Consider the following 25,383-nt stretch of genomic DNA (forward strand, 5'->3'; position numbering starts at 1 on the left):
CCAACAACCCTGAAACTTCCAAGGAGTCTAAAATCCAAGTACAATAACCATGGCCAAAGCTGCTTGGAATCTTGGGTATTCCAAGATCAACTAAGATTGACTAGATGTTGCCAACTGCTGAAAAGCAACTCTGAGAAGACGCAATGCATCTATAGATGCAAAAGGGCATTGTACATGATCATGCTCCATCCTGCAACATCCTCTCAGGGAAGGCTAAGGCATTCCATTCCTGGTCTGAATCAGGGCACTCAAGCAAGAGAGAAAGCAAAATTCTGGTTTGGGCTCTGAATATTGATGTATGTATTTATTCAATTTGCCCCGATTGGTGTCCTTCCAAATGCGTGAGAATCAACTCTTAGAATGTCTTGGGAATTGCAGAACTTGAAAGCCAATACACGTGCCTGCATAAGGCACAGAGCTTTGCCTACAAGAACATGGCATGGCAACCCAAAGAAATCAAGAAAAGTGTGGGATCAAATAGAACTCACCTCAGCAGGAGAAAGAGACCCAAGAGGCTCTTGAGATCTAGTAGAAATGAGTATGTTATGAAGAACCGAAGATAGAAGGTCACCATCCAAGCCAAATCCTGCCCCCAAAAAACAGAGAAATATTCTGTTAAATAGTATGGTATAATCCCATACCAAGATGTACCTGCAGTATCCTAAACACTCGTCTACATTTTTGCTGTGGCTCCCTTTATTATGCTACAAGGATAATGCAACCTCCTTTTGGAACCATAGTAGAAATACTACTTACCGCCCATTTTTTGCGCTGAACAACGAAGTAGAAAACATACCACTGCAGGTAGAAAGGCACCAGAGCTGGTGGACCAACTAAGGAAGAATGCGAAGTTACATGTCTAAATAAAATCAACTCAAAGCAAAATAGAATATTTGTAGCTCAAGGTTAAAATGAGGTGTCCTTGGTGCTTTCTAAGCCTTGATGTTTTCTTGCAGGCATTTCATTATTCAAACTAAGTAACATCATCAGTGCTGAGCTATAAATATTCTCCTTTATAGATATTTAATGATCTCACTTTCTCTATTCCCTACCTACTGAATTAGAGGAGGGGGACTTTGTTAAGATTCAGATGTAGTGGTCTCACTTTCTTGCAAGCCAGAGAAGAATTATGCACTCACTCATTGGCTCTAAGTGTCAGGAAGCCCTAAGAATTGTTGTAATGGATCAAACCTCAGAGCCTCACATGCCCAACAGATGTAAAATAATGCTAACATTTCCCCCAAAATAAGTAGGATGTCTGTAGCAATAGCAATAGCACTCAGACTTGTTTACCACTCCGTCGTGCTTTACAGCACTCTCTGAGTGGTTTACAAATGTCATCATATTGCCCACAGCAATCTGGGTTCTCATTTTAACAACCTCAAAAGAATAGAAGGCCGAATCAACTTTGAGCCAGTCAGGATCAAACTCCTGGCTGTGGGCAGAGTTAGCCTGCAATACTGTATTGTAACCACAGCTCCTGGAGATCCCATTTGGTTCACTGTGGCTCTATTCCATCTTCATATGAATCTACATCCACCATATTTTCAACTATTAAAAGGGGATACAGATAGTATTGAGCCAGGTGGACCAGGTCTGTGTTAACCCTGGGATACAAAGCTTCATTTGTCAGGTGTGATGCAGTTTGCCATAGAGTATTAAGTATAATTTGATGGGTAAAGAAATTTGAGATTATATTAGGGTGAATGAAACAGCTACAGTAATATTGTACACAGGCTGCAAAAAAGGTCTCCTTCTAAAGATGCTTGATAGGAATATAACTAGATGACATTTTTACAGGAAAAGGGTATCCCCATATTTCCCAGATAAATAAGGTTTCACTCTTCCTTCCAACCAATGGCAGCAAAACCACACCACACACACACACAAAAAAAATCTGTGGTTTTTTTTTTTTAGTATCTTATGTGCCCTTAATAAGAATAGGAATATTTCAGAAAGAAAGTGATACTCACTGAGAAAGAAGTATTTATGCTGGTGATTGTATGGCATGAACTTCTTTTTCTTTATGCCAAGCTGTGAATAGGGAGAAAGGTTCATAGCAAGTCAACATTCAACAAATCATACCAGATACATGCACAAACTTGTCCAGGCAAACATAAGTCTATCAATGACTTTCTACCATTTATGCTGAGGTTATTTGAGCCAAGGTTAAGGATATCTTAGCAGTGCCAGTGTTTCTGTAGCTCTGACCTATAAAAGATTGTACATATACATTGGCACAACACAAATGAGATTAAAACCCAGTCTAAAAGCAATTGCAGTTTCTTCATTAAAGCCATCAGTTTTTAAAACCCACATGCAATCTGATTTAGGAGTTGCTAATACATAGCACACCACTGTCTGAAGAGGTAGAGGTAGGTAGAGAATACAAGAAGGTGTAATCTCCTGGTCTACAAGAGAAGCTGGTCCTGTGTATCTGCACTCAGCTTGTATGACAAAGCTACACTCCCAGATTAGCAAACTGTCTCACAGGAAGGCACCATACAAAATTCCAGAGAACTGCATTGGCAACTTCTCCTATTTTCTTGAGAGCTCATGATCAGTAAATATATATGTGGCTCCCAGTAGGTGATATGTAGAAGATTGAAGAATATACACGAAAGAAAAAAGAGGGGAGAGCAATTGTCAGCTTGGAAGGAAGCGAGAATGACATATGGTTCTACTGCAGGTGAAAACAGTTAAACCCACATAATGGGTGAAACAGGAAATTATGGAGGCAAATTGTTTTATATCAGGTTTAAGTCCCTGTTTCCCTTCTCTTGTCCCTTGCCTTTATATTTCAATAAAGAGCACTGCAAAAATGTCATTAGTCTCCAAATGTTTTCCACCCAAAAGAAACTAAAATCAGTAAACCGTCCTGGTACTTATCACCATTTGAAGAAAAGGGAAACACCCCAAAATCTTCAACTTTGCTTTATTTTTAATAAGGCTTATCCTGGAAAATAAAGTGACAGCTAACAACCAATGAGGTTCCTCTATAAAATCTGGCCAGCAAAAAAAATGAATGGATGAAAGGAGTCCCCCAGACAAAGAATGAGTTCAAACTACTCTCGCATACCTAAGTAATCAAAGCAGTATGAGCCTAAAAGGAGGTACTGTGTGCAACTTTGTATGATTTCTTTCATCCATAATCTAGCCACTAAAAGAACTGGAATCCTTTAATAGGTTTTTGTTGCTGCTGCTGCTGCTGTCGTCAAAGAAATTATGAATAATTCATTCATAACAACACATTAGAAAGTGCAGTAACAAATCTATTCGTACTTACTTGGGGATAAACACATACAGTGTGGTGGTTCATCTTACTCCAGCAGTTTGTTTCTGGCCAAGCAGATTTTTCTGAGGTGCCTCCAAGCAGCACATGGAAACCTAAATGTCACTGCACCTGGTATGCCATCCCCCCCACCCCACACACAACTGAGTGATAACGTTCACTCTTCAATACTAACAGACTAGTCTTCCATGAATGTAACCAATTCCTTTTTAAATCAAGCTGTTAGCTGCCACTTGTGGTAAGAACTCCACAAGTTAATTAGACATTGTCCAAGGAAGTGCTTCCTTTTGTCTATTTTAAGCCTCCTTTCAAACAACTTTACAGAATGCCTGCTGGTCTTATCTTTTCAGAGGAGGAGAAAATTTCTCTCTGCCTACATTCTCTCCACATTACACATGATTTTACATGTTCAGGCATGTTCCTTTTCAGTTGCCTTCTTCCTAAGACAAGGTGTTCCCAAATACTTTTATTTCTTACTATTGTGAACAATTTAGAATAATGTGCACCAAGGGTGGTATTCAGCAGGTTCTGGAGAACCAGTAGTGGAAATTTTGAGTACTTCGGTGAACCGGCAAATACCACCTCTGACTGGCCCCGGCCCCATCTATTCTCTGCCTCCCGAGTCCCAGCTGATCAGCTGGGTCTTCTTTTGTTGCCCTGCACAGGAGAACGGAGCTGGAAAGCAGGTTAGCAGGGTGGGGAGGGAATGGGATTTTGCAATAACCTTCCCCCAGGAGTGGGGAGGGAACAGAGATTTTGCAGTATCCTTCCCCTGCCACACCCACCAAGCCACACCACACCCACCAAGCCATGCCACCAAGTCATGCCCACAGAACCGCTACTAAAAAAAATTGAATCCCACCACTGATGTGCAGCCTTGGCCACCTCACTGTTTGCCACAGGTCTTCATAGCTCTCTCCACTGAAAAACAATTACCTATTCATTCCTACTTTTTACTTTCTGATTTTTAACCAACAAGCAATCCAGTAAAGGGAAGGTCTTCTTATCTATAGTTGCCAGGTTTGCCTCAAGAGTCCCTGATGAGAAACTTTCTTAAAGACTTTTTGCGAATCCAGGTTAACAGCATGCTGACATTCTCAAAAAGAAATTCTGCAAGGTTGGGGAAGCAGGATTTACTCCCCCAGAGGATTATTCTCAATATGAGAAGATATAGATGCATCTGTCTAAGAATTAAGTCCCCTTTCTGGGAACATTTCTTTGAAATGACATCCTCCTTCCCCGGGCCCTTATTTCTTTCTCCCTGAAAGAAAAGAGACTTTTCTCCTGGGAGTGAAGTGAGCCATTGCATTCCAAAAGTATGTAACTGTCTGGCTGTCTAAGCATCTCCAGCTCTACAACTTTCATTTCAAAATTGTTCTCTGCGCACCAAAAGCTCATGGCACTGACAATAAACCCACAACTTAAGCTCAAAGTAGAAACAGTCCTACATCTGATGCTTTATGAAGTAAACCAGAAAGTATCTTCACCTCTGGTGTTCTATTTTTATACTGAACTTTGACCTAAAGTCCAAAAAAAAAATTCATCCCATTTGCCACTATTTCCCAATATTTTCATTTATTTTAAGTCAGCTATCCTTACGTCCATGAGATTTACAACCTAGCCATTTAAAAACATTTAAAGTCAACACATAGTTAGTCCTTTTATTATTTTAAAACTGTACTTTTGACCAATATCAATTATGATACTTAATCTTATCCACTATGTTTTTATGTCAAATATATGCAAAAATGGCCAGTGTTCACATAAATCTACATAACTGTGCTTTTTTATTTGAAATTGCACGAAAATTTCTGAACCAGTCTACATGACAAAATAAGCTTCAACAGTATTTAACTATTAACTCATGTAAAGAGGCCCAGGACAAAAGTGAGTTTTTAAAGATTTCATTTTCCTTTCTAATTCATGTCACTATCCCAATGATGTAATTGATAATGTTTCCATTCTCTTAGGTTCAAAACTACACAATGGTAACAATTTTTGAAGAACTAAAAGTGTATTGGGGCTCCATTAAAGAGCTGATGCTTCAGGATGCATGCAAAATTTCCCTCTTCCCACAACATTCCCAAATCCTACAAGACTCACCTCTACAGAGAGTATCTTTCCCAGGGCAAATAACAAAGGATGCATGTTGAGATCAGGATCCTTGCGAAAGCAGTTAGGCTTTGCATGATGTTGGAAGTGCCAATGGTTCCACCAGCTGGCAGGTGCCCCCTGCAAAACAATGCAAATGCAAGAGGCCTCTTCAGATATTTATTTTCTGACTAGAAAGAGCAAAACCTGAGTGCAAGGGGCCCAATCATTCTTGAGTTCCGATGCCATGACGTAGCTAAAAGCAAAGCCCATTTTCATGAAACTCACCTTCAAATGTCCAATCACAAATTTGTGAATCCAGTGGTTCCATTTAGACTTGCCGAAGACAGAAAGATGTCCAAAATCATGCTGCAGCCAACCGGCTTGGGCCTGGAAAACATTGCCATAGCTAGCATGACCTCAATGCCATGACTGCACCCAAGGCTTTACCATGTAACCTGTGAAGACTTTGCTCCCAGAAGATTACACAGAGTGAAGGTTGAGGGGGAAGGAGAGAAGGAGAAGAGATCTGGGTAATACAATAAACAAGTTTAACAGGCAGGTGGACTTAGATCTGAGGAGTTAAACTATCAGTTTCATGAAAAAGTAGACTCCAAAGAGAGTCCTGAAGAAGAAAAAATATTACTAATGTAATTGGAGGGAGCTTTCTTTGCATAGATGAGCATAGGATAATAGGCACAGTTGTCCAAAATGATCAAATGAAAAGACTTATGATTACCATATTCATTTATTTTGAGAGAAAAGATGAATTAGAAATTAAGGGTAATCCAAACAGATACCTCACAGAGGTCTAAATTTACCACAGATATTCAGCTTTTTTGAAGCTTCAATCCCCACTCTGCTTCATCTGATAACAGAATACCTGGACAGTCCCAAGTAGCAAAGCGGTGATGAGGAATGGCACCAAAGATGTTCCAAAATACCACACGTTGAGCCAGGCAGATACATCCAGCAGCAAGATGTGAAGAAGGGACAGGAGGAAGAAGAGATGATTGGAATTCAGTAGTCCCATCTTTTCAACAGTGGCACGGAGCTCCCGGAAGTCCTCCACAAGCTCTTTCTATGAAAAACCAGAGTGTTTATACTTCCTTTGTTCTGAAGGCAACTTATATTCAGAAGTAGACAACCTGACACCTTGGGTTGTGGGCACCTCTAAAGACCACAATAGTCTTTAAAGTCTTCCAAAAATTATGAGCAAAATATAACAATAAAAGGAGAAAGTATTCAATATATGTTTGGCAAGTCATTGAATCTACTTTTACCTTAATAAAATTAAAGACAAATGTGGCTTTTGTCCTAGTGCTACTCAATAGAGGGATGCCATCCCTATTCTAGTTTCATGACAAAAAGACTCTGTAATGCAGAGTGTGTGGCTCTGTGCATACTCATCTATATATACTTTTTAGGAAGCCTATTCCTACTGAGCTATCATTCCAAGTTAAATTTCTTTGCTCTGAAAGTCGGCACGTGAATATATGAGACATTTTACTTCTTAGACATTTTAACATTTCTTGCTCCAAACATATTCTAGATCTTATCCACATTTTGAGATTCTAATTCATCATTTTTGCGTTGTTTTACTACTACACAGTCTTCTCTCACCTGAAAACTGCCTCTTCACATGTCCCACTCCTCCTTACAGTATGTTTCTCTATTCCCTATTTTGGGCAGGTCACCAAAGGAAGGTATCATTGACTTTGTTCCCAATTTTTTTACTGCAGATCAGTGGTGGGATTCAATTTTTTTTACTACTGGTTCTGTGGGCATGGCTTGGTGGGTGTGGCCACATGACTGGGTGGGTGTGGCTTTTTTTCTTTTTTGCAGCCCCCCACCCATTTTTCGGGTCTTCTGGGCCTCAGAGGAGCCTCTGGGGGGGGGGGCGTTTTTGCTCCCCTAAGGCTCCTCTGAGGCTCAGGACAAAAAAAAGCCAGAGCATGGGAGGGGCCCGCAGCATCCCTCCAAGCTCCATTTTGGGAGCTTCTTGGCCTCAGAAGAGCCTCGGGGGTGGCATTTTTGCTCCCCTAAGGCTCCTCTGAAGTTCAGGAAGGCAAAAAATGGAGGGGGGGGCTGACCCACCTTTTTGCCTTCCTGGGCCTCAGCAAGGGGAATCCTGGCACAGCTGAACTATGTACAGCTGATTGCCGGGAGGGGGGAAAAAAGAAAAAAATATCTTAGGCGAACATCGGGTGGGCGGGGTGAGTGAGCATGGGGCGGGAGAGCAACTGGGTTGGGGGCATGGCCAGCCAGAACTTACTACCAGTTCGGCAACCCATGCCACATTCTTGCTACCGGTTCGCCCGATTTGGTGCGGACCAGCTGAATACAACCACTGCTGCAGATTCTTCGTAGCATCAGCAAAGATCTCTTTCTCAAGGCAGTTCTCCAAAAAGCTTACATTTTTGTTAGGTTCAAAGCTGGGCTGATCTGCTGCAAGCTCCCCAATGAGTAAAGGCTTCAAGTATGTTCTCACTAGATTCTTGTCCAAATGGAATGCTGTGAAAGGATCCTGAGAAACCAAAACAGAACAAGGCAAAAATAATAGGGATGGGTGCGTACACAAAATGATCAGCGAGACAAGTCTTTGGTTTTTGTTTCGGAAGTTCTCTGCTTTATATTAAAGGAATCTAACCATAAACCGGGATGGGGGTGGGGATAAAATTGAAGGAATCCAATCAACTCTTAAAGCTGAAGCAGATTTTGTTATCTCTTCTTGAGTCAGGATAATGTTGAATAAACATGGGTGTGGAGGTTAAAGATTTCCATTTTCTTAGCTTCATTTTAGAAGCATGCTATTTTTCCCCTATAATAAAATGGCATTGTCCCCAAATAATTCACATGGTTATCCAAATAGTTTCTCCTATAATTTTCACCTAAGTCCAAGTTTTAAAATTACAAAAACAACAACACCAAAAATAGCCTAGCTCTCCCTCCCTGCTTTGCCTCATTTAGTTTAAATTCTGCCTTGGTTTAATCATTTTAAGCATCTTAAGCACTAGTCTCCAGCCAGCACATTGGTTCTAATGGCTTCTTCCTTTTGATTTGAAATCCTTTGCATTCATTTTGGCACTTCCTGAAAGGAATCTCAATGGAAGCCAAGACAATTAAATCCCTAAAGTTACACTCTTTGCTTTTGGCCACTAGATGCTGCTATAGAAACTTGTTTTCCTAGGTTATTATATTTTGAATAAAGTGTTTATTCTCAAGCAAAAGAACTTCAGACTGATGAAACAGTTTGTTAGGGTAATAAATAAAGGAAAGAAATAAAAAATATTATAGAGAGAGAGTTACTCTATAAGCATGTCTTATCTTGATGTTAGGCAGTTGTTTTCCTATGTATATAGAAGTATTTATCTCTATAGGCATTTCTTATCTTGCTGTTGTGGAAAATATTTCACTAACCTTTGTGTTGTAAAACCAGCCTGCAATTAGTTACATCTCTCTCATATGAAGATACATGATTATCCCATCTAAATCAATCTGAATGGAATGTACTCCCTGGGAACATAACCCCCTACATATGGAGCAATGTACACCTTTTGAAGTATGCTGTTAATAGCCCGCTTAAATGGTCAGTTATGATTGATTAACAGACAATAGGAGAAAGGATACTGAAAGATAAACAAGTGCCAGGAGAATATTTGTCTTTTTGCAGGGAAGATGTAAATCTAACTTAGAGTGTTTTACAATGCAATTATGCTACTTCTAAAAGAATCTTAAGGTATAAGAAGAGTTACTTTCGCCTATATGCTTTGTAACTTTCCTCACATATCTTTGTGTATGAGAGGAGAGGTCTTACCCTTTTATTGATCAATAAAAGTTAGACTTTGTTCTTCAAAGCCTCTGCTTAAGTTCATTTTTGGCACATCGTGATCTTAAGTTATAGCTGAACCTTACAAGTTCAAATGAGTCGGTTTTATCACAAGCGTCATGAATCAATAATATGATTTCATTCTTTTTATGTAGATACAAATATAACATACATACATACATGCAATGCATGCATACATACATGACGCATTATTATATGTCAAGACTGATAGCCATCCAGTGCCTTTGGCAATGAGTAAAACAAATGTATCTTTCTGTGACAAGTAGCTTACTGACAACAGGAAATTTTAGTTACCATCAAGATATATATTCCAATTACACTTCCTTTCTGACTGTGTTGACACCGCCTCCACCACTATCAAATTCTCTATACTTGGAATAAATCATCTCCTCTCCATCATTACCTCCTGGGCAAATCTTTCTACAAATGAATGATAGAAATGAATTGAAAGGAGGGCAAAAAATATTTCATGCCTTATGAAGTGGTGTTGAGTCCATGAATACGTAGGGCAGATTAAATTTCTTTAAATGCTTGAGAGTTTCATTGTTGCATTTGTACGTAGCTCACACTCTCTCTAAACTGCCAACATCCTACTGTAGTACCATAGGAGTAGATTTTTCCAGATATATACCAAAAGCCAGAAAGGCCAGCTGAGGGCAGGCTGCCCTGCTGTTGTACATATTGGGCAATATTAATCATTTAACTGGTGTGGCACCAAGAAAGAGATTTAATCCTATTGTTGATACTGCAGCTTCCAGCTGAGCTCCCAGATCTCAACAGAAAAAAAAAAACCACATCAAACCTTCCCTGGTAAAACTTATCGGAAGGGAGTGAGAGTGAGAGAGCGAGAAGACTGTCATTTCCTGGTCAGTTTTTTTAAAAACTGGAAATGGGAAAGTGGGTGGGTCACAGCCAGAGCTGAAGACTGTGGCACCATAAGTTTCAACCAATCATCACAATGGTGGCTGTAAAACCTGGCAATAATGTCTGAAATGAAGAGGAAGGAAGCAATGATGGGCAGAACATTTCCACAGCATTTTTTTTTTTTAGAATCACAGTGCTTTGTGTGTTGGCAAGACACAAATGAGGGTCTGATCCTATATATTTTTTCTTTTAAAAATAAACTTGCTTGCTTTTCTTAGCGTGCCAGTGAAAAAAAAATCTTATTTTTAAAACATTGGAATTATTCCAATATTTTCTTTCTTTATATAAACAGCTTTGTTTCAGATTACACAAAAAGCATTGTGCTCTAGCTACATTAAGACGAAAGCATCTATTTCTCTCTAGTAAACTAAATTGTCTTGGATTATTAAGACAATTTGTCCACCTCTGAACAACATGATTCGGGAAGCTTGTACAGGCTTAGCTTTGGCTATGTTTGTGATGAACTAGGCCCATGAAGTGTATCTCAGAAATACAGAGATGTTTTGCCCTAATATTTCTCAGAAACTCTTGAGTGATTGAAAGTTTTTTGCAATGCAAAATCACAAGGTCTGGGTTTTGATAATAAGTTCACTGTGTGCACAAAATAATCTGAGAACCTCCAAGAGTCCAATTAAACATTAAATAATAAGTGTAGAAATGATTCCCCTCAGTTACTAAGATTAAGGAAAATTGTACATAGAGGTTTAAATTAAATTTGGGCTAAAGATCCTATCAGTGAAGAGCAGACTTGATTTAGATACAAATGGGAGCTCAGCAGTGACTATCCTTAGCAAAGTAGTTGGATTTTAAATGCGCATTAAAGCAAATGAAAATTTTAGCTTCCATTCTCAGAGGCAACCGTGAAATAAAAATCAATCAATACAGCATTCTAAAAATCAGCTATTCAGTGGGGTTTGTCTTCTGCACCATGAGCCTTATGCAGCTACAAAATCTCTCCAATGGGTCACAACAAAAATCTATTTTTCACTGACATGTTTAGCCATAAAAGTGTCAAAAAAGCTCAGAATGTTGTCCCAAAAAATACACCAGTATTTGCAAAGTTGTTCTTGTAGCTTAAAGAAAAGGAAAAATATACCTAGGTTACTAATATAAAATACTTCATCCAGATTTTCTATCAGGAATATCATGTTAATATATCCAATCCATTAATTAAACAATGATTTGCATGCCTGAACTTGTCAAGTGTTCAAATGATATAACCTTCTGGAGATGAAGTCCACACTGACCATTTTTGAGAAGGGCAAGGGCCTTGATTTAAAATGAATGAGCCTGTATGTATGCATGGATGTGATCAAGGTTTGGGGAGTTTTTTCCAAGTTTAGGAAGTTTGATCTACTGGTTAGTCCCACCTTAGGCATGAAAGCCATCTGGGTGGCTTTGGGCAGATCACTCTTTCTCAGCCCAACCCACCTCATAGGATTGCTGTTGGGTGGGGCAGGGAATAGGAGAAGGAAGGTGTATTGAATATATTTGCCACTTGAGTTATTTGTAAAGATACATATAAATAATATAATGATTTCCATTCAGTTTTTTTAAGCATTAGATGTCCTGACCTGTACTACTGGTTTTGGTGTTTTGTGGCTCAAAATAATAAAAAGCCAAGTCTTTTTCACAGTTGTGGTTCAGATTCCAGCAAAAAAAAGAGGCTTGGTGAATGCATTTTGCCCCAGAGCACGGGGATCAAACTCGATCGCACCATGTGACTTCTCATGATGTTTTTTTTGCATATGTGGAGCCGAGGTGAGCGTGGCCTGTACATGACGCATCAGCCCATGGGCCGCCAGTTTGGCACTCCTGCCCTAGAGCTTAGATTCACCACCTCTGCCATAGCGTGATATGTACACCTTTCCACATCTTGTGTGCAAACTTACAATGGCTTGTTTTACAAGCCCTGCTTTCAAGAATCCTGATTGAGCATTATATAGCAACCTGGAAGTGGGGAAGCAAAGCCAAAGAAGTTTTTGCAGAGACTTGTTGGGGGTAGGGGTGGAGGAGTAGAAGAGCATTGCTGAATGGTTAAAGCAACATTTGGCATGGAGGGCAACCTAAATTCAGATCTTGGAACCAGTCAATCCTAGAAGATCCCCACTTGAGAATGACTGCTGCCATTCTATTTGACAAAGTTGAGTTAGAAGGATTAATGTTTTGCTTCAGGACAAGGAGAAACTTGTTAGGTGCCATTGCACAAGATGAAAGACAATGAAGGCCAACAACTACCACTTGAAAATTTAGTCTCCTCCTGGTACCGGTAGTAGCTTTTTTCCTTAGTAAATCAGCTCATCTCAGATACGTTCAGGGTTTTTTTATTGGAAGAGGCCTTTTTTCAAGGGGAGACATACAAGGGTACAAGTTATTGCCTGCAGTCTGAAATGATACACCACAGCCTAAGATCTTCTTCCTGATTATAATGTACAGTTTGGTCCTTAGAAACAGAATGTTATGCACTTAAGAGCTATTAAAATTAGTTCCAAAAGCAAATGTTAGGCCTTCCTATGATTATCTCTCTTTTTTTTGGCCTCTTTTTTAGCCTGAGTATTACATACTAGCTTCTCTTAATTATTGTAAAATTACATGATAACTAAGCTTTTCCAAAATATCAGATGAGCAAAAATGTCAGGGGAATTATTCATGGGAACATTTATATGTACAGATGCCCAGGCATGGAATGGGTTGAATTTCCTTAAATATTCTTCACTGGGGGAAGCGGGGTGAAGAGGGGTGACCTTTCTATTGGTCTTGTGAAGGCTTGTCATTTGAAAAAAGTATGTGTGAAAATACTTTCTTTTTATGGCTAGGTTGAAAGTTGAAAGGTTGAAAGTTTTCTAGTAGAGGATCCACCTTATAATTCTTATATGTAAAGGTGACTGCAGTCTTCTTTTGACATATATTCTAAAGCCTGGTGTCAGCTTTGAAAGCCATATTAACACCAGAAGCTTCCACACTGCCAAATTCCTGTGCCTGGGAAATTGGGAGGGGGGATTTTGTAGAGCCTATGTAGTTAGACATAACAGCATTCTTTCTATCAGTCAGGGTCATGTCTTTCCTGCACCTGGAGGAGGGACTGGTTAAGGGATGTCTCAAGTTGGGGTGGATGGTGATTGGACCATGTGATGGACTGATGGGTGCAGGGGATGGGTTTGTGATTTTGAATTACTGAGGGAAAACACGGAACTCTCAGATTCGGATTTTCCCAGATGTGCCAGTATGACAACTCTATTAAAGTGGAACTTTGAGGAAATGCCTCTCTCAGAGTTTTGATGTTGGAGTTTGTTTTTCTGGAACCCTGACACCTGGGTTCAAATATTTTTATTAGCTTATCAAAATATAAAATACAGAAATACAAAGGAAAATGACCATAATGGGAAAATAGGGAGAAAAGGGGGAAGAGTAAGGTAAAGGGGGATTGGAGAAAAATATTTTTCTTAATCAAAAAGTCAATTTAACCATCTCTGCTAACTTCATCAACTTTTGCAGCCATTCATCCATTGTGGGAATTAAAGTACACTTCCATTTTTTTTGCATATTCTTGCTGCTGTCACCACATATCACATCAAAGTTCCATTCCCCCCACCACCACCAAGTTCTTGGATTATGGTACCTATGGATGCTAACATGTGTGCTAATTCCTCCCTGGCATTTCCCAGGAACATGTACTACTGATTTTTTTTCCTCATTGTTTTCATTTCCTAACTTTAAATGTTGTAAATTATCATGGTCAAGTGTTATCTTTATTTCTACGAACGACTCTGGGGCCACAAAAACCCCAGGCATTCCAAGAAAATAATAATGTGGGTGACTAAAGTTGTTTCACCCAGTACCCAGAGAAAAAGTAATGGTAAGCTGTGATAATAGACAGCATCGTGGGTGGTGACATGAAAAACATCCGCACATTACCTTCTGATAACTATGACTGATCATGCCCTCCATAGTAGCCATTTTGTGGAAGGGCCCATGCCACATACTTTGAATTCTCAATATTTCCACTGGTTGAAAATTGAATGGAGGCTCCTGGTCTAAGATGCTATTTACCTACATGGGTGTTCTTAGAAAGAGCTAGAGATATCTTCATAGTCCAATTCCTCTATTGTCTCTCAGTTAATGTAGCCCAAACTACCTTGGAGGTTTGTAGGTGGCAATAAGACTCCCTGTACATGCTTAGAGATCTACCACATTCAGAGAACCACTGGAGCTGCAACAGATCTGGGGCAAATTCCAGCAAAAATGTAGCTTCCAAACTGAACATCTTCCAGAAGTGACGGACTAAGGTAAAATCCAAAACTCTAGAAGGATGAGGAGTGGAGGTCCTTTCAGGACTTTTACTATGTTGGTCAGTGTCTAGTCATTCGTGTGGTTGCAGAAAATTATTTACTGTACCTCTGATCCAGGGACTGAGTTTTTGCTTTTGGCATAAGGAGGTAAATTTCTACATTCCACACATACAGAGTTTTCTTTGTTCTTGTCCTTCTCATCTTACTTTGATCATAAACATTCTACAGTGGAGGGAACATTCTAACAATGATTTTCTTGGATTAGGGTCTATGGGAGTCAAAATATAAGCTTTCCTCTAATCCAGGAAAATTTATGCCACATTAAAAAGTTTCCTTTACATGAACTCTTAAACAACCTCTTTCATCCTGCTAGTCATTCTATAACTCCGAATTTTTAGAGAGACTCCAGTCTATTACCTTCCTTTGGATCACTGCTCACCTCAGAACTCAAGCCATTAAGCCATTGTTTTTCTGAACATGTGCAGAGTGCTCTTTCTTTCACCCCACAGGAGCTGCCGTCAGCTCTTCTGCACCTTGTTGCCAGAGCAGAAGCTTACCATGGCCCCTTCTCTAATTTTGATCCAAATAACAAATGGATCATAACACCCTAGGAGAACAGGACAGCTCTGCCATACAAAAGGACCTCAGCCTGGCTGGGTGGAGCCGTCCAACGTAATTCACAGAAAGTGCAGAGCACAGTGCTCTTCCTCTGGGAACACCGGTGCAGCATGGAGATTATTTCTAAGAATGCATCATGTGGACTGTGATACATAGAAGCTCCATTCATTTAGCTTCAGATACTCTGCTCTGCAGGCCAAAACATCTTGCCCCTGAAACATCTCTCCATCCATGCTTCCGGTCGGGCTCTCTGCAAACGCTCTCCCAGCCTCCATCATCAAACCAGAGGATGCTCACAAAGGATCTCTGCCGCCCAGCCTCTCACGGTCCCTCCCAGGTCTCCGACAGCTCAGAGGGATCTCCTCCAGACAACCGTCCTTCCTTCCTTCCTTCCTTCCCTCCCTCCCTCTTTTTCTCTTTTCTCCCTCTCACCGTGGCGTCTTGTCCAGCATAATGGCTGATCACGCGGGAGCCCCCCGGATGCCTTTTGTGGAACCGGCTGATGTCGTAGACCTTCCTGTCTATCACCAGCCACCGCTCGGGCGTCCGGCTCGAGTAAGACTTGATTTCGTCCCAGCTGAAGAACCGCGGAGAGGGATCCATCCCAGCAACATCAGCCTCAAGGGACCGAGAGTTGCTCTCTCTTGCAGCCAGCGGTCCGTGGGGACTGAGCGCCGCCCACTACCGAACGACCAGCCTGGGCCAGCCTCCAAGCCCGCCCCTCGGAGATCCGATTGGAAGGCCGATTTCCTCGGCCTTCGCACGGGAAAGGTTGCCGGATTTTGCCCCTGGAAGGGATCCTTCGCGGTAGCCGGGTGCCTGCGCTCTGGGGGCTGGTTGCTTTTGATGGAACTACGCCGTGCCTTTTCTTTTCCTTGCCTCAGCGCTTCCTTTCTCGTGAGAATACCGTAAAACCCTTTTTTTTAAAAAAAAAAGTCAAAATTCTGGACGCCTCCCCACATTCCCAACAGGTTCTGACTGCATCTCAAACGACCCATCTGTTAAAATATTGAAGTTTGCTGATGACACAACAGTGATTGGTCTCATTCGAGACAACGACGAATCCGCATTCAGACAGGAGGTGGTACATCTTGCCTGTGGTGTAACCGGAATAATCTGGAACTGAACACACCCCAAACCGTAGAAATGGTGGTAGGCTTTAGAAGAAATCCTCCCACACCACCACCTCTAGACAACACAGTATCAACAGTACAGACCTTCAAATTTCTAGGTTCTATTATATCACAATGCCTAAAATGGACACCTAACATCAAAAACATCATCAAAAAAGCACAACAAAGAATGTTCTTTCTGCGCCAACTCAGAAAGCTCAAACTGCCCAAGGAGCTGCTGATTCAGTTCTACAGAGGAATTATTGAGTCTGTCATCTGCACCTCTATACCGGTCTAGTTTGGCTCTGCAACCCAACAGGACAGACACAGACTTCAGAGAGTAATTAGGCTTGCAGAAAAAACAATTACTACCAACCTGCCTTCCATTGAGGACCTGTATACTGCAAGAGTCAAAAAAAGGGCTGTGAAAATATTTACAGACCCCTCACATCCCAAACATAAACTGTTTCAACTCCTTCCCTCAAAACGACACTATAGAGCACTGCACACCAGAACAGCTAGACACAAGAACAGTTTTTTCCCCGAATGCCATAACTCTGCCAAACAAATAATTCCATCAACACTGTCCAACTATTTACAAAGTCTGCACTACTATTACTGTTAATCTTCTCACCACTCCTTATCACCTATCCCCTCCCACTTGTGACTGGATGACTGTAACTTTGTCGCTTGTATCCTTAAGATTTATATTGACTGTTTCCTAGTATGATTTGTACCTTATGATTCTTTACTCTTGATGAATGTATCTTTTCTTTTATATATACTGAGAGCATTTGCACCAAGACAAATTCCTTGTGTGTCCAATCACACTTGGCCAATAAAGAATTCTATTCTATTTTCCTTTTAGGAAGTGCCTTGCCTTCCATTTGATGCTTTTGTTTTGGAGGAAGAAAGTTGGCACGCTCTTCCAAATTTAAGGCATTTTCTCTACCTGGAGCCTTTCAGTTCTGTTGCATAACACTTCCTATCATTCCACCAGACAAGACCATTGATTGATGGTGCTTCTTTAGTCTTTCCCAAATCCCTATTTGACAGTATATATAGAGCATCTGTGAGGCCACTGTAAGACAACTAATTAGCCCTTATCACCCTTACTAAATCTGCTCATGGAAACCAAGGCACTTCCAAGAGAGAATTAATATGTATTATTAATGCAGAGTATGTGATCATACTTGCGGGCTTCCATTTCATTTTAGGGTATTGGGAGCTGTATTCTGTATATTGTTATATTATTATATATTACATTGTGTATTATGTACTTATACAGAATACATTGTGTTATGTATAATGTACACAATATACAATGTACATGTGTATTGTGTACATTGTTGTACATAAGAATGTATAGTGATACCTGGGGCAATCCTATTCTCAAAACCACACATGTTGAAGTCAATCACGCTGAAATCTACCCAAATTTCCCCATAGATCCCTGGGCCTCTGTGGAATCGTTCCATTGGAATTATGCAGTGTGTGAAACAAAGAGATCCTGATTTGTTACTGTCTGACAGTTCTCACTCACATCCATGTACACTCTTGATCTGAATGGACTCTTTTGTGGTGATGTTCAAACAGTAACAACACATGGCATTTGTTCTCCTCAGAGGGATCTCTATTGACTTCCAGTAAAAAAAAAAAAAGATCTTTGAAATAAATACCATTCTCCAGTTGACAAGATGATGTCGTGCCTATGGTACAAAGGTTTGAGTGGGAGAGTCACTGCCAAATGGGCAGCATCTAGCATTCTTCCCTGTACAGTTACAATGAACTTGGTTCAAAGTAGAGAGTGTGGTTTCCACTTGTTAAAAAGGCTTTGGTTTTTTTCCCCCCCTTTAAATTATGAGCACCACAGACATACACACCCATCATGTTGTTTATTTTCTGGGTAAACAACAGTAAGTACATAAAGCACAGAAAAGGGAACATAATAAGCAGGTGGGAACAACTATTTGAACCAGTGGCTGGAACAAGAAATTGCAAGTCTGTATTGATGCCTAGACAATCACAGACCACTTGATACTAATTAAGAAAGCCTGCATGCAGAAAGCAAAATCAAGATTCAAACTTGCTTTGGGATTTTAATAAAGAAAAAGTAAAGAAGTGGCAGGCCTTGGGGGCGGAGTCAAAAGAGGAATCAAACTCTACGTTTCCACAAGTAGTCTAAGTCCAACTCCTCTTAAATTCCATTAACCCTTATCTAGCACCAAAATAATGCTGACCGTTAGTTGACTAGATTCTTGTGCCTAGGCATGAGCAATAAATCAGTTTAATTGGAACTTAATGTTTTGGAATAACAGAGTTGGAAGGGACCTTGGAGGTCTTCTAGTCCAACCCCCTGCTCAAGCAGGAAATCCTATACTATTTCAGACAAATGGTTGTCCAATCTCTTGTTAAACTTCCAGTGTTGGAGCATTCACAACTTCTGGAGGAAAACTGTTCCACTGATTGTTCTAACTGGCAGGAAATTTCTCCTTAGTTCTTGGTATGACTCTGGTCTTTTGAGCCTGACATTACAATCTCAATTAGTAATCCAGATTCACTTTTAAAATATAGGAACCCCTCCCCCCTCCCCCCAAAATGATGGTGGATAGCTCAAAGATCACATTAAAGCCATTGGGAAGATAGCTTTGGAAAAAGAAGAGAAGTTAAAGAAGAACGTACAAATGATTGTGTGAATGTTGCACAGTACATTTTGAATGAGTGAATTATGCAAAGTTTGTTTGGAGCAATTCCATGCCAAACAATTGTTAGGGTGCAAACCTTATGAACTATTTTGAACTATCTAACTCTCTGCCAAGATACAAACACCCCAGAGAAAGGGCAAGACTTGTTCCTTTATAAGGAACAAGAATTTCCACATCAACACCTCGAAACCCAGGAGGTTTTGCCTATGCAAAATGGACATGAAGAGCTGCCAAAATTAAAAAGAGCAGGGATTTATTTCCACCCTGCCTGAGGATACAGCAAGAACCACAGTATGTAAGCTTTACAGAGCAATTCAAAAAAAATTTAAAAAATGGATAAATTCCTGAATTGGAGAATTACAGGTAGTTCTTAACTTACAACAGTTCATTTAGTGATCAAAGTTACAACGACATGAAGAAAGGGAACTTAAAACCATTTTTCACGCTTACAACCGTTGCAACATTCCCAGGGTCTCATGATCAAAATTTGGATGCTTGGCAACTGGTTCATACTGATGATGGTTGCAGTGTCTTGAGGTCATGTGGTCACCTTTTGCAAGCTTCTGACAAGCAAAGTCAATAGGGAAGCAAGATTCACTTAACAACAACTAACTTGACAGCTGCAATGAGTCACTTAACAACTGGGGCAAGAAAAGTGGTGAGATGAGGCAAAACTCACTTTCGAAATGCCTTACATAGCAACAGAAATGTTGGGCTCAATTGTGGTCATAAGTTGAGGACTACCTGTATTAAGGGCAGTCTGCCTCCTGGAGTTGTGGGGGCTCCACCATTGGAAGTTTTCAAGTCAAGGCTGGTTAGCTATTGGTCTAGGACAGGGGTGTCAAACTTGATTTCATTAAGGGCCACATCAGGGTTGTGTCTGACCTTGGGTGGCTGGGATGCGTGTGACCAGGGTGGGTGTGGCCGGCATAACATCACCAGTGTCAGGGGCGCTTGTGGTGGCCAAGTGCTCTGCCAGCAAAAACAGGCTCCTGAGCTCCATTTTCGGTTGTGATGACCTCCTGCAACTCTCTGCCAGCGAAAATGGAGCTTGGGTGGAATTCACAAGTTCCATTTTTGCTGGCAGAGGCACCATGGGCCAGTCCTTTGCTATTTCCAGGATGGCCTCAAGGGCCAGATCTAAGCACCCCATGGGCCGGATGTGGCCCCCCGGCCTTGAGTTTGACACCCCTGGTCTAGGACAAAGGTCTTCAAACTTGGCAAGTTTAAGACTTGTGGACTTCAACTCCCAGAATTCCCGAGCTAACATGACTGGAGGAGGAATTCTGGAAGTTGAAGTCCACAAGTCTTAAAGCTTTCAAGTTTGAGGACCCTGGTCGAGGGACAATCTGAGAAGTCCTTCCATGGGAAAGAGATTGGACTAGAAGACCTCCAAGGTTCCTTCCAACCCAATGATTCTGTGCTTCTATGTCTATAAATAAAAGTCTAATTTCTATTTAAATTTCATTTCAGTTTCCTGGAAAGATTATTGCACCAAGCAATGCAGGACAGCCTTTCTCTCACATTTCTTTTCCACCTTGTAACTAAAAATAAATAAAAACACCAGCCTCCACATGAGACTGTCTATAATAATCTCTTCTTTAAGCTAATTTCTAAAGGGAATCCTCTTTTAACAAAATTAGCACCACGTTTGACTATTTTAATTCTTCCAAATAAAGGAAATGATATGTTAAATTATATAGATAACTCTGAATTTCTGCAGGAGACTTGAGCTGCAGAGGATTCTCTGTATATTAAAAAAAAAAAAACAGCAAACCTGCCAGCATCTATTTTCCTCATTCCTTTATCTTTTTGTTTCTTTTCTGCCCTATACTTTTTCCTTCTTTTTCCTATTTGTAATTCTCATCTTATTTCTCCCACACACCACCCTCTCAGTTTCCATCTCTCTCCTTCTTTCCAAGACACAGAGCACTTCTTTAATCAGAGCAACTCTAGTTTGCACTGATTTCCCAAGCTGTTGCTACAATGTGTAACCTTTTGCCTAATTGGCCACTGGCACCACGCTTCAAAGAAAATAGGGTGAATTAATTGATATTCTTTTTTGTGGCCAAAGTTGAATGCCCCACAGAAAGATGTTATTTGGGATGCAACCAAAGCTGAAACTCAGCTAAATGAGGTGAACTGGTCTTCTGCATAATAATGTTCACAGCCTAAGGATACCTTTAAGCAATGGGAGGCTAGAGAAGTCACAGAATGCTGGGGTATCTGGTCTTGGTACAATCTGACAACCTTTGTGTGCTTCATGGCTAAATTCAATATAGCTATTCTGGCGTCCAATCTAGATATTATTTTCAAGTTGGAAATCCTCCTCCTCCTAAATCTGGTGGCAGTGTTAACTGGAGTAAGGATACATAACTTGCCTTTCCATCATGAATTATTGCTTGAATCCCTGATTCCCAGATTCAGATTTTTTTTTCCCAACCCCTAAGAGTGTCGAAACTATAACTGCCAGCATTCCCAGCTAGGCTGGCCAACTCAGGGAGCTGTGGTTGTTAACAGAAAGGCAATAAGTTGGAGAAAGGTTTTCAGATGTTTACAGTATTTTGAATTGGAAGATTAGCTGAGCTCAACCATGCAGTTGTGGGTGGGGTATAATTTGGTATATGTGACCTACCCCTTTAAGAGAGAAGTTTGCAATGCAGTTTTTTTTCCCCCTTCACATTTTCCACATTTCTGTTAGTCCCCACTAAGCATTTGAAAGCATGATGTACCACATGCAAGGAAAGAGAACTGTGTGTGGTACCACAAAAAATATTTGTGCCTCTCTAAGTCTTAGGTGAAGTACCAGGAACTATAAGAAAATTGGCTGTTAAATGATAAATTTGAATCTTATAAGAAGTCAATGTTAAATATTTAAAGTGTAACCCTATATAAATGAATGAGATTAATTTGAATAAAGTTTGAAGAATGTAATAGTATATAATGAAATATATTATAAATAGTAATAATAGCAGTAATTGTTAAGTAATTCTTTTGCCACACTGTTATAAATTAATACCAGTGTGGCAAAAGAAAGTAAAGATAGTATCAAAAGTAATAGGCACCTTGAGTGCAATTCCAAAACACCTGGAGCAACATTTAAGCACTGTTGGCATTGACAAAATCATCATCATTCAATTGCAGAAGGCAGCTTTGCCTTGAACAGCTTAAATCCTGTGACAATATCTTTAACAACATCAAACAACATCTGCCTGCCATTGGTCCTTGGGAAGGACTTAATAATAGGTGGACAAAAAGGCCAAATCTAGTCTGAACACTGGCTGTATTATGAACCATGATAATAATAATACTCTTTATTATTGAAGAGTCAAACTTTTCAATATAAAACTTCCATTTAGTTTTTATCTTCACTCTGCTCATTTATTGGGAATGTGATCCAGACATATCCTTTGGCTTGAAAAGTTGCTGGTCTGCTGGTATTCTGGTGGGTGCTCTGAACTATGCCTCATGATTACCTTTCTCCCATGAGGCATAGTTGAGATGCTGGGAATACATCTGAAACTGGCCAGATTGGCCAACTAGATGTGCAGAAACTGGCCTATGAACTGTCTCTGCCAACATTAAAGGAGAAGCCTCTTCTCCAACACTAATCAGGATTTTCTTGGCAGGCCAGCTCTACAGAAGAAAGCTTTCAGAGCTCCAGAGGAAACAAGGTCAAGCAACATTGGTAGTAAAGCAAAAATAATTGCTTTATTTCATGGAGCAGGTTTGACAGACTGTTCTGTTTAAACTTTCACCCAAGTGAAGTGACTTTTCAAACACTTTGTGCCATGTCCCATTGTCATCCTATAAGCAGAATCCTCTCCACAGATCTAAACAGGAACATGGTGTACATTGTTTGAAGAGGAATCTTTTTTTTTAATGTTAGAAGCCCCAGCAAATAAAAGCCTATGTTAATAACAGGAGGCGGGGAGATGATGTTTAGTCTGCTATCAGGAAAAAAGGACTTCATCTTTGTTGTTATTATTATGGTTCATTGTACAATCAGCCAGATGGTCAGACTGGATCTGGCATTTTTGTCTGCCTACTGAGTCCTTCCCAAGGACCTGAGAGAGGCATATGTGGATGTTTAATGTTGTTACAGATACGATTGAAGGGTGTAAGCTGTTCCAAGTAAACCTGCCTTTTGAAATTGACTGATGGCGATTTTGTTAATGCCAATAGTGTCCAATGGTGCTCCAATTGTTCAATTGTGATTATAATTATTTAATATTATTGTATACAGAAGCATAGAATATTTATTTTAGTAATAAAGGTGATGCCAACATTGCCTTTTTATTACACAGCATGAGAATTATATAGAAATCAATTGGCATTCTTGTAACGGGAGAAGGAAGAGGAACTAAAGTTACCTAAACAGCAAATATCTTTAGACCTGTTCATACAAGGAATAACAATTGTTTAAATATTTCTTTCATTCTCTAGGTTCTAGGTGGCATGCACAAAGTTCCTGACTGTCTTTCTCCAGACTCTTTATCCATTCCAAATCTCTTAAGGTTCACAAAGTGCCTCAGGTTATATTGTGCACCTAAAACTGGCTGCATAATGCATATAATAATTGTTTATAATTTGCAAAGGAGAAACAAAACAGATACAGGAAATAGCTGAGCATGACCTTCAAGAACAATGATATTGGTATATTATTTTACTAAAACTGGGGATCTCTCTCTCTCTTTCTGACACCTGTGCATAGAAGAATTAAAGCTGATTATGGACAAGTATATTTTCTATGGGTACTTGTATATTTGAATGGGAAACAAAGATTGCATTATATTGGGGAAAATAAATACAATATTTAAGAGTAGGAGAGGGTGAATCAGTTTCTCTGGCTCAGAATCAGTTGAATCTGTTTCTGCAGTTATAAAAGATACATTTCAGAACAAGCAAATATAAGAATAAATTGTTGAAGCACTGAGCTAGGATGAAGTAGTCCTACATTCAAGTCCACCCTCCACTATGGAAAATCACTGAATGGTTTGGGGCTAGTCACTTTCTTTCAGCTCAGTCTGCCATACAACATGATAATTATGGGGAGAAAATTGAGATTTGCTCATATGAGCCACTTTGAGTTGGTGGAGAAAGCTTTCTACCCATCCATCCGCACACACTTGTCTTGCAAACAAGCTGAAGTGCAGCTTTGGAACACTCACTCATGGTTATACAGGCTTTGTTCCGATCGCCATTGTGACTACAGATGTTCAGGGATGGGTCTCAGTTGGCAGCTGCCCTCTTCTATGTGCCAAATACCAGAAACCAGATGTTACAGAGGTTGTAGAAGCTGTTTACATCCAGCTTTATGGATGACATGCAGCTCAAAGGTCATGAAATGTCTGCACTACCAGAATAAAAATCCTGGCCAAGGGATACCCAATTTTCTTACTTACAGCTATCTCTGGCTGTTCTGGGAATGGATGGCCAGCCTGCCAGCCTGCCTATTATTTGTCTCAAATTATATATCAAAAGGCTAATTATACAAACAAGCTAATGATGGTAAAGTTTGAGTCAGTTAGCTAAAAGGGTAATAGCTGGAACTGGCAGGGAAAGTATATTAGAAGTTGTCTGCATCACAGCATTGCAAAACAGCCTAAATGAATAGCTGATGACCATCTTCTATCTTTGGGAAATGTTGGTTATCTCACATCCACCCCACCCCACAATCCCATCTTCACTTCTTCCTTATCAAGGAACAGAACCATCCTTCCCTCCCAAGATTCAGGGGATGGAGTCTTCGATAAGAAACTGATGCCATTGAGTGATGCTTTGTTTTTAGGTGAAGAAATCATTTTAAAAAAGCATCCTGTGACATTTGGACAGCTGGCCCTTGTGCAGAATACAACGAGCTAAGAATTGAAAAATGCCGCCAGGGACATTGTGCTTCTTACTCCAGCTTTGCATCGTTTGGGTAACAGCAAAATGAGAATCTCTACCATGAAAGCCTGCTGACTAATTTGGGATCATCAGCCATTTAAAATAGGATCCGCCAACATTTTGTGATTAATTCATACTTATAGTCTCTAAAGCTCCTTCACAAACGAGGAAGGCGACCGGGTGAGACTTTTGAGTAAACTGGCATTTGGGGGGAGTATTCGGCCCATCCAAAAATCCGATGGAGCTATGAAGCTCTCTCCTGGCCTCGAAGCTGCCGTTTTGCGGGGCTCCTCTGTTATTCACTTAAGCATTCCGAGGAGATGGCTCAGTAATCGTAGAAATGAAATGAAATTTCCGTTTCTTTTTCATTGTGTTTCATTTCATAGAAAATGAGTGGGCAGCGGAACAAGAGGATCAACGAAAGCGGGATGGGGGAAAGGCATCCTTTAAAGGCCAGCCGTCTTAAAATTGAAGATTTTATACCCGCCTGGGTGTATAAGAACAGTAGTAATAATCGTAATAATGATGATAATAATGGGAGAAGCAAGCCGGGACTTCACAGACAACGTCAAAATCTCTCTCTTTCTGCCGAAAAAAGCCTGACGGCAGCCTC

The 25,383-nt window shown here is 40.3% G+C and overlaps 1 protein-coding gene across 1 annotated transcript in view; it reads right to left on the reverse strand.

Annotated features, from left to right (window-relative positions):
• Positions 1-16,039, reverse strand: part of LOC113440356 (acyl-CoA (8-3)-desaturase-like) — a 25,477-nt gene extending 9,438 nt beyond the window's left edge. The window contains exons 1-8 of the mRNA XM_026706736.2: positions 15,497-16,039; positions 7,800-7,910; positions 6,267-6,464; positions 5,672-5,773; positions 5,396-5,524; positions 1,974-2,034; positions 757-833; positions 489-586 (exon numbers count right to left, since the gene is read on the reverse strand). Of these exons, the coding sequence (XP_026562521.1) occupies positions 489-586; positions 757-833; positions 1,974-2,034; positions 5,396-5,524; positions 5,672-5,773; positions 6,267-6,464; positions 7,800-7,910; positions 15,497-15,667 (947 nt within the window). The 5' untranslated portion in view covers positions 15,668-16,039. The remainder of the gene's footprint in view (positions 1-488; positions 587-756; positions 834-1,973; positions 2,035-5,395; positions 5,525-5,671; positions 5,774-6,266; positions 6,465-7,799; positions 7,911-15,496) is intronic.
• Positions 16,040-25,383: the final 9,344 nt, after the last annotated feature.

This window comes from Pseudonaja textilis, chromosome 1, assembly GCF_049901715.1.
Source record: "Pseudonaja textilis isolate UNSWEBS1 chromosome 1, rPseTex1.2, whole genome shotgun sequence".
In the NCBI taxonomy this organism is placed as follows: domain Eukaryota; kingdom Metazoa; phylum Chordata; class Lepidosauria; order Squamata; family Elapidae; genus Pseudonaja; species Pseudonaja textilis.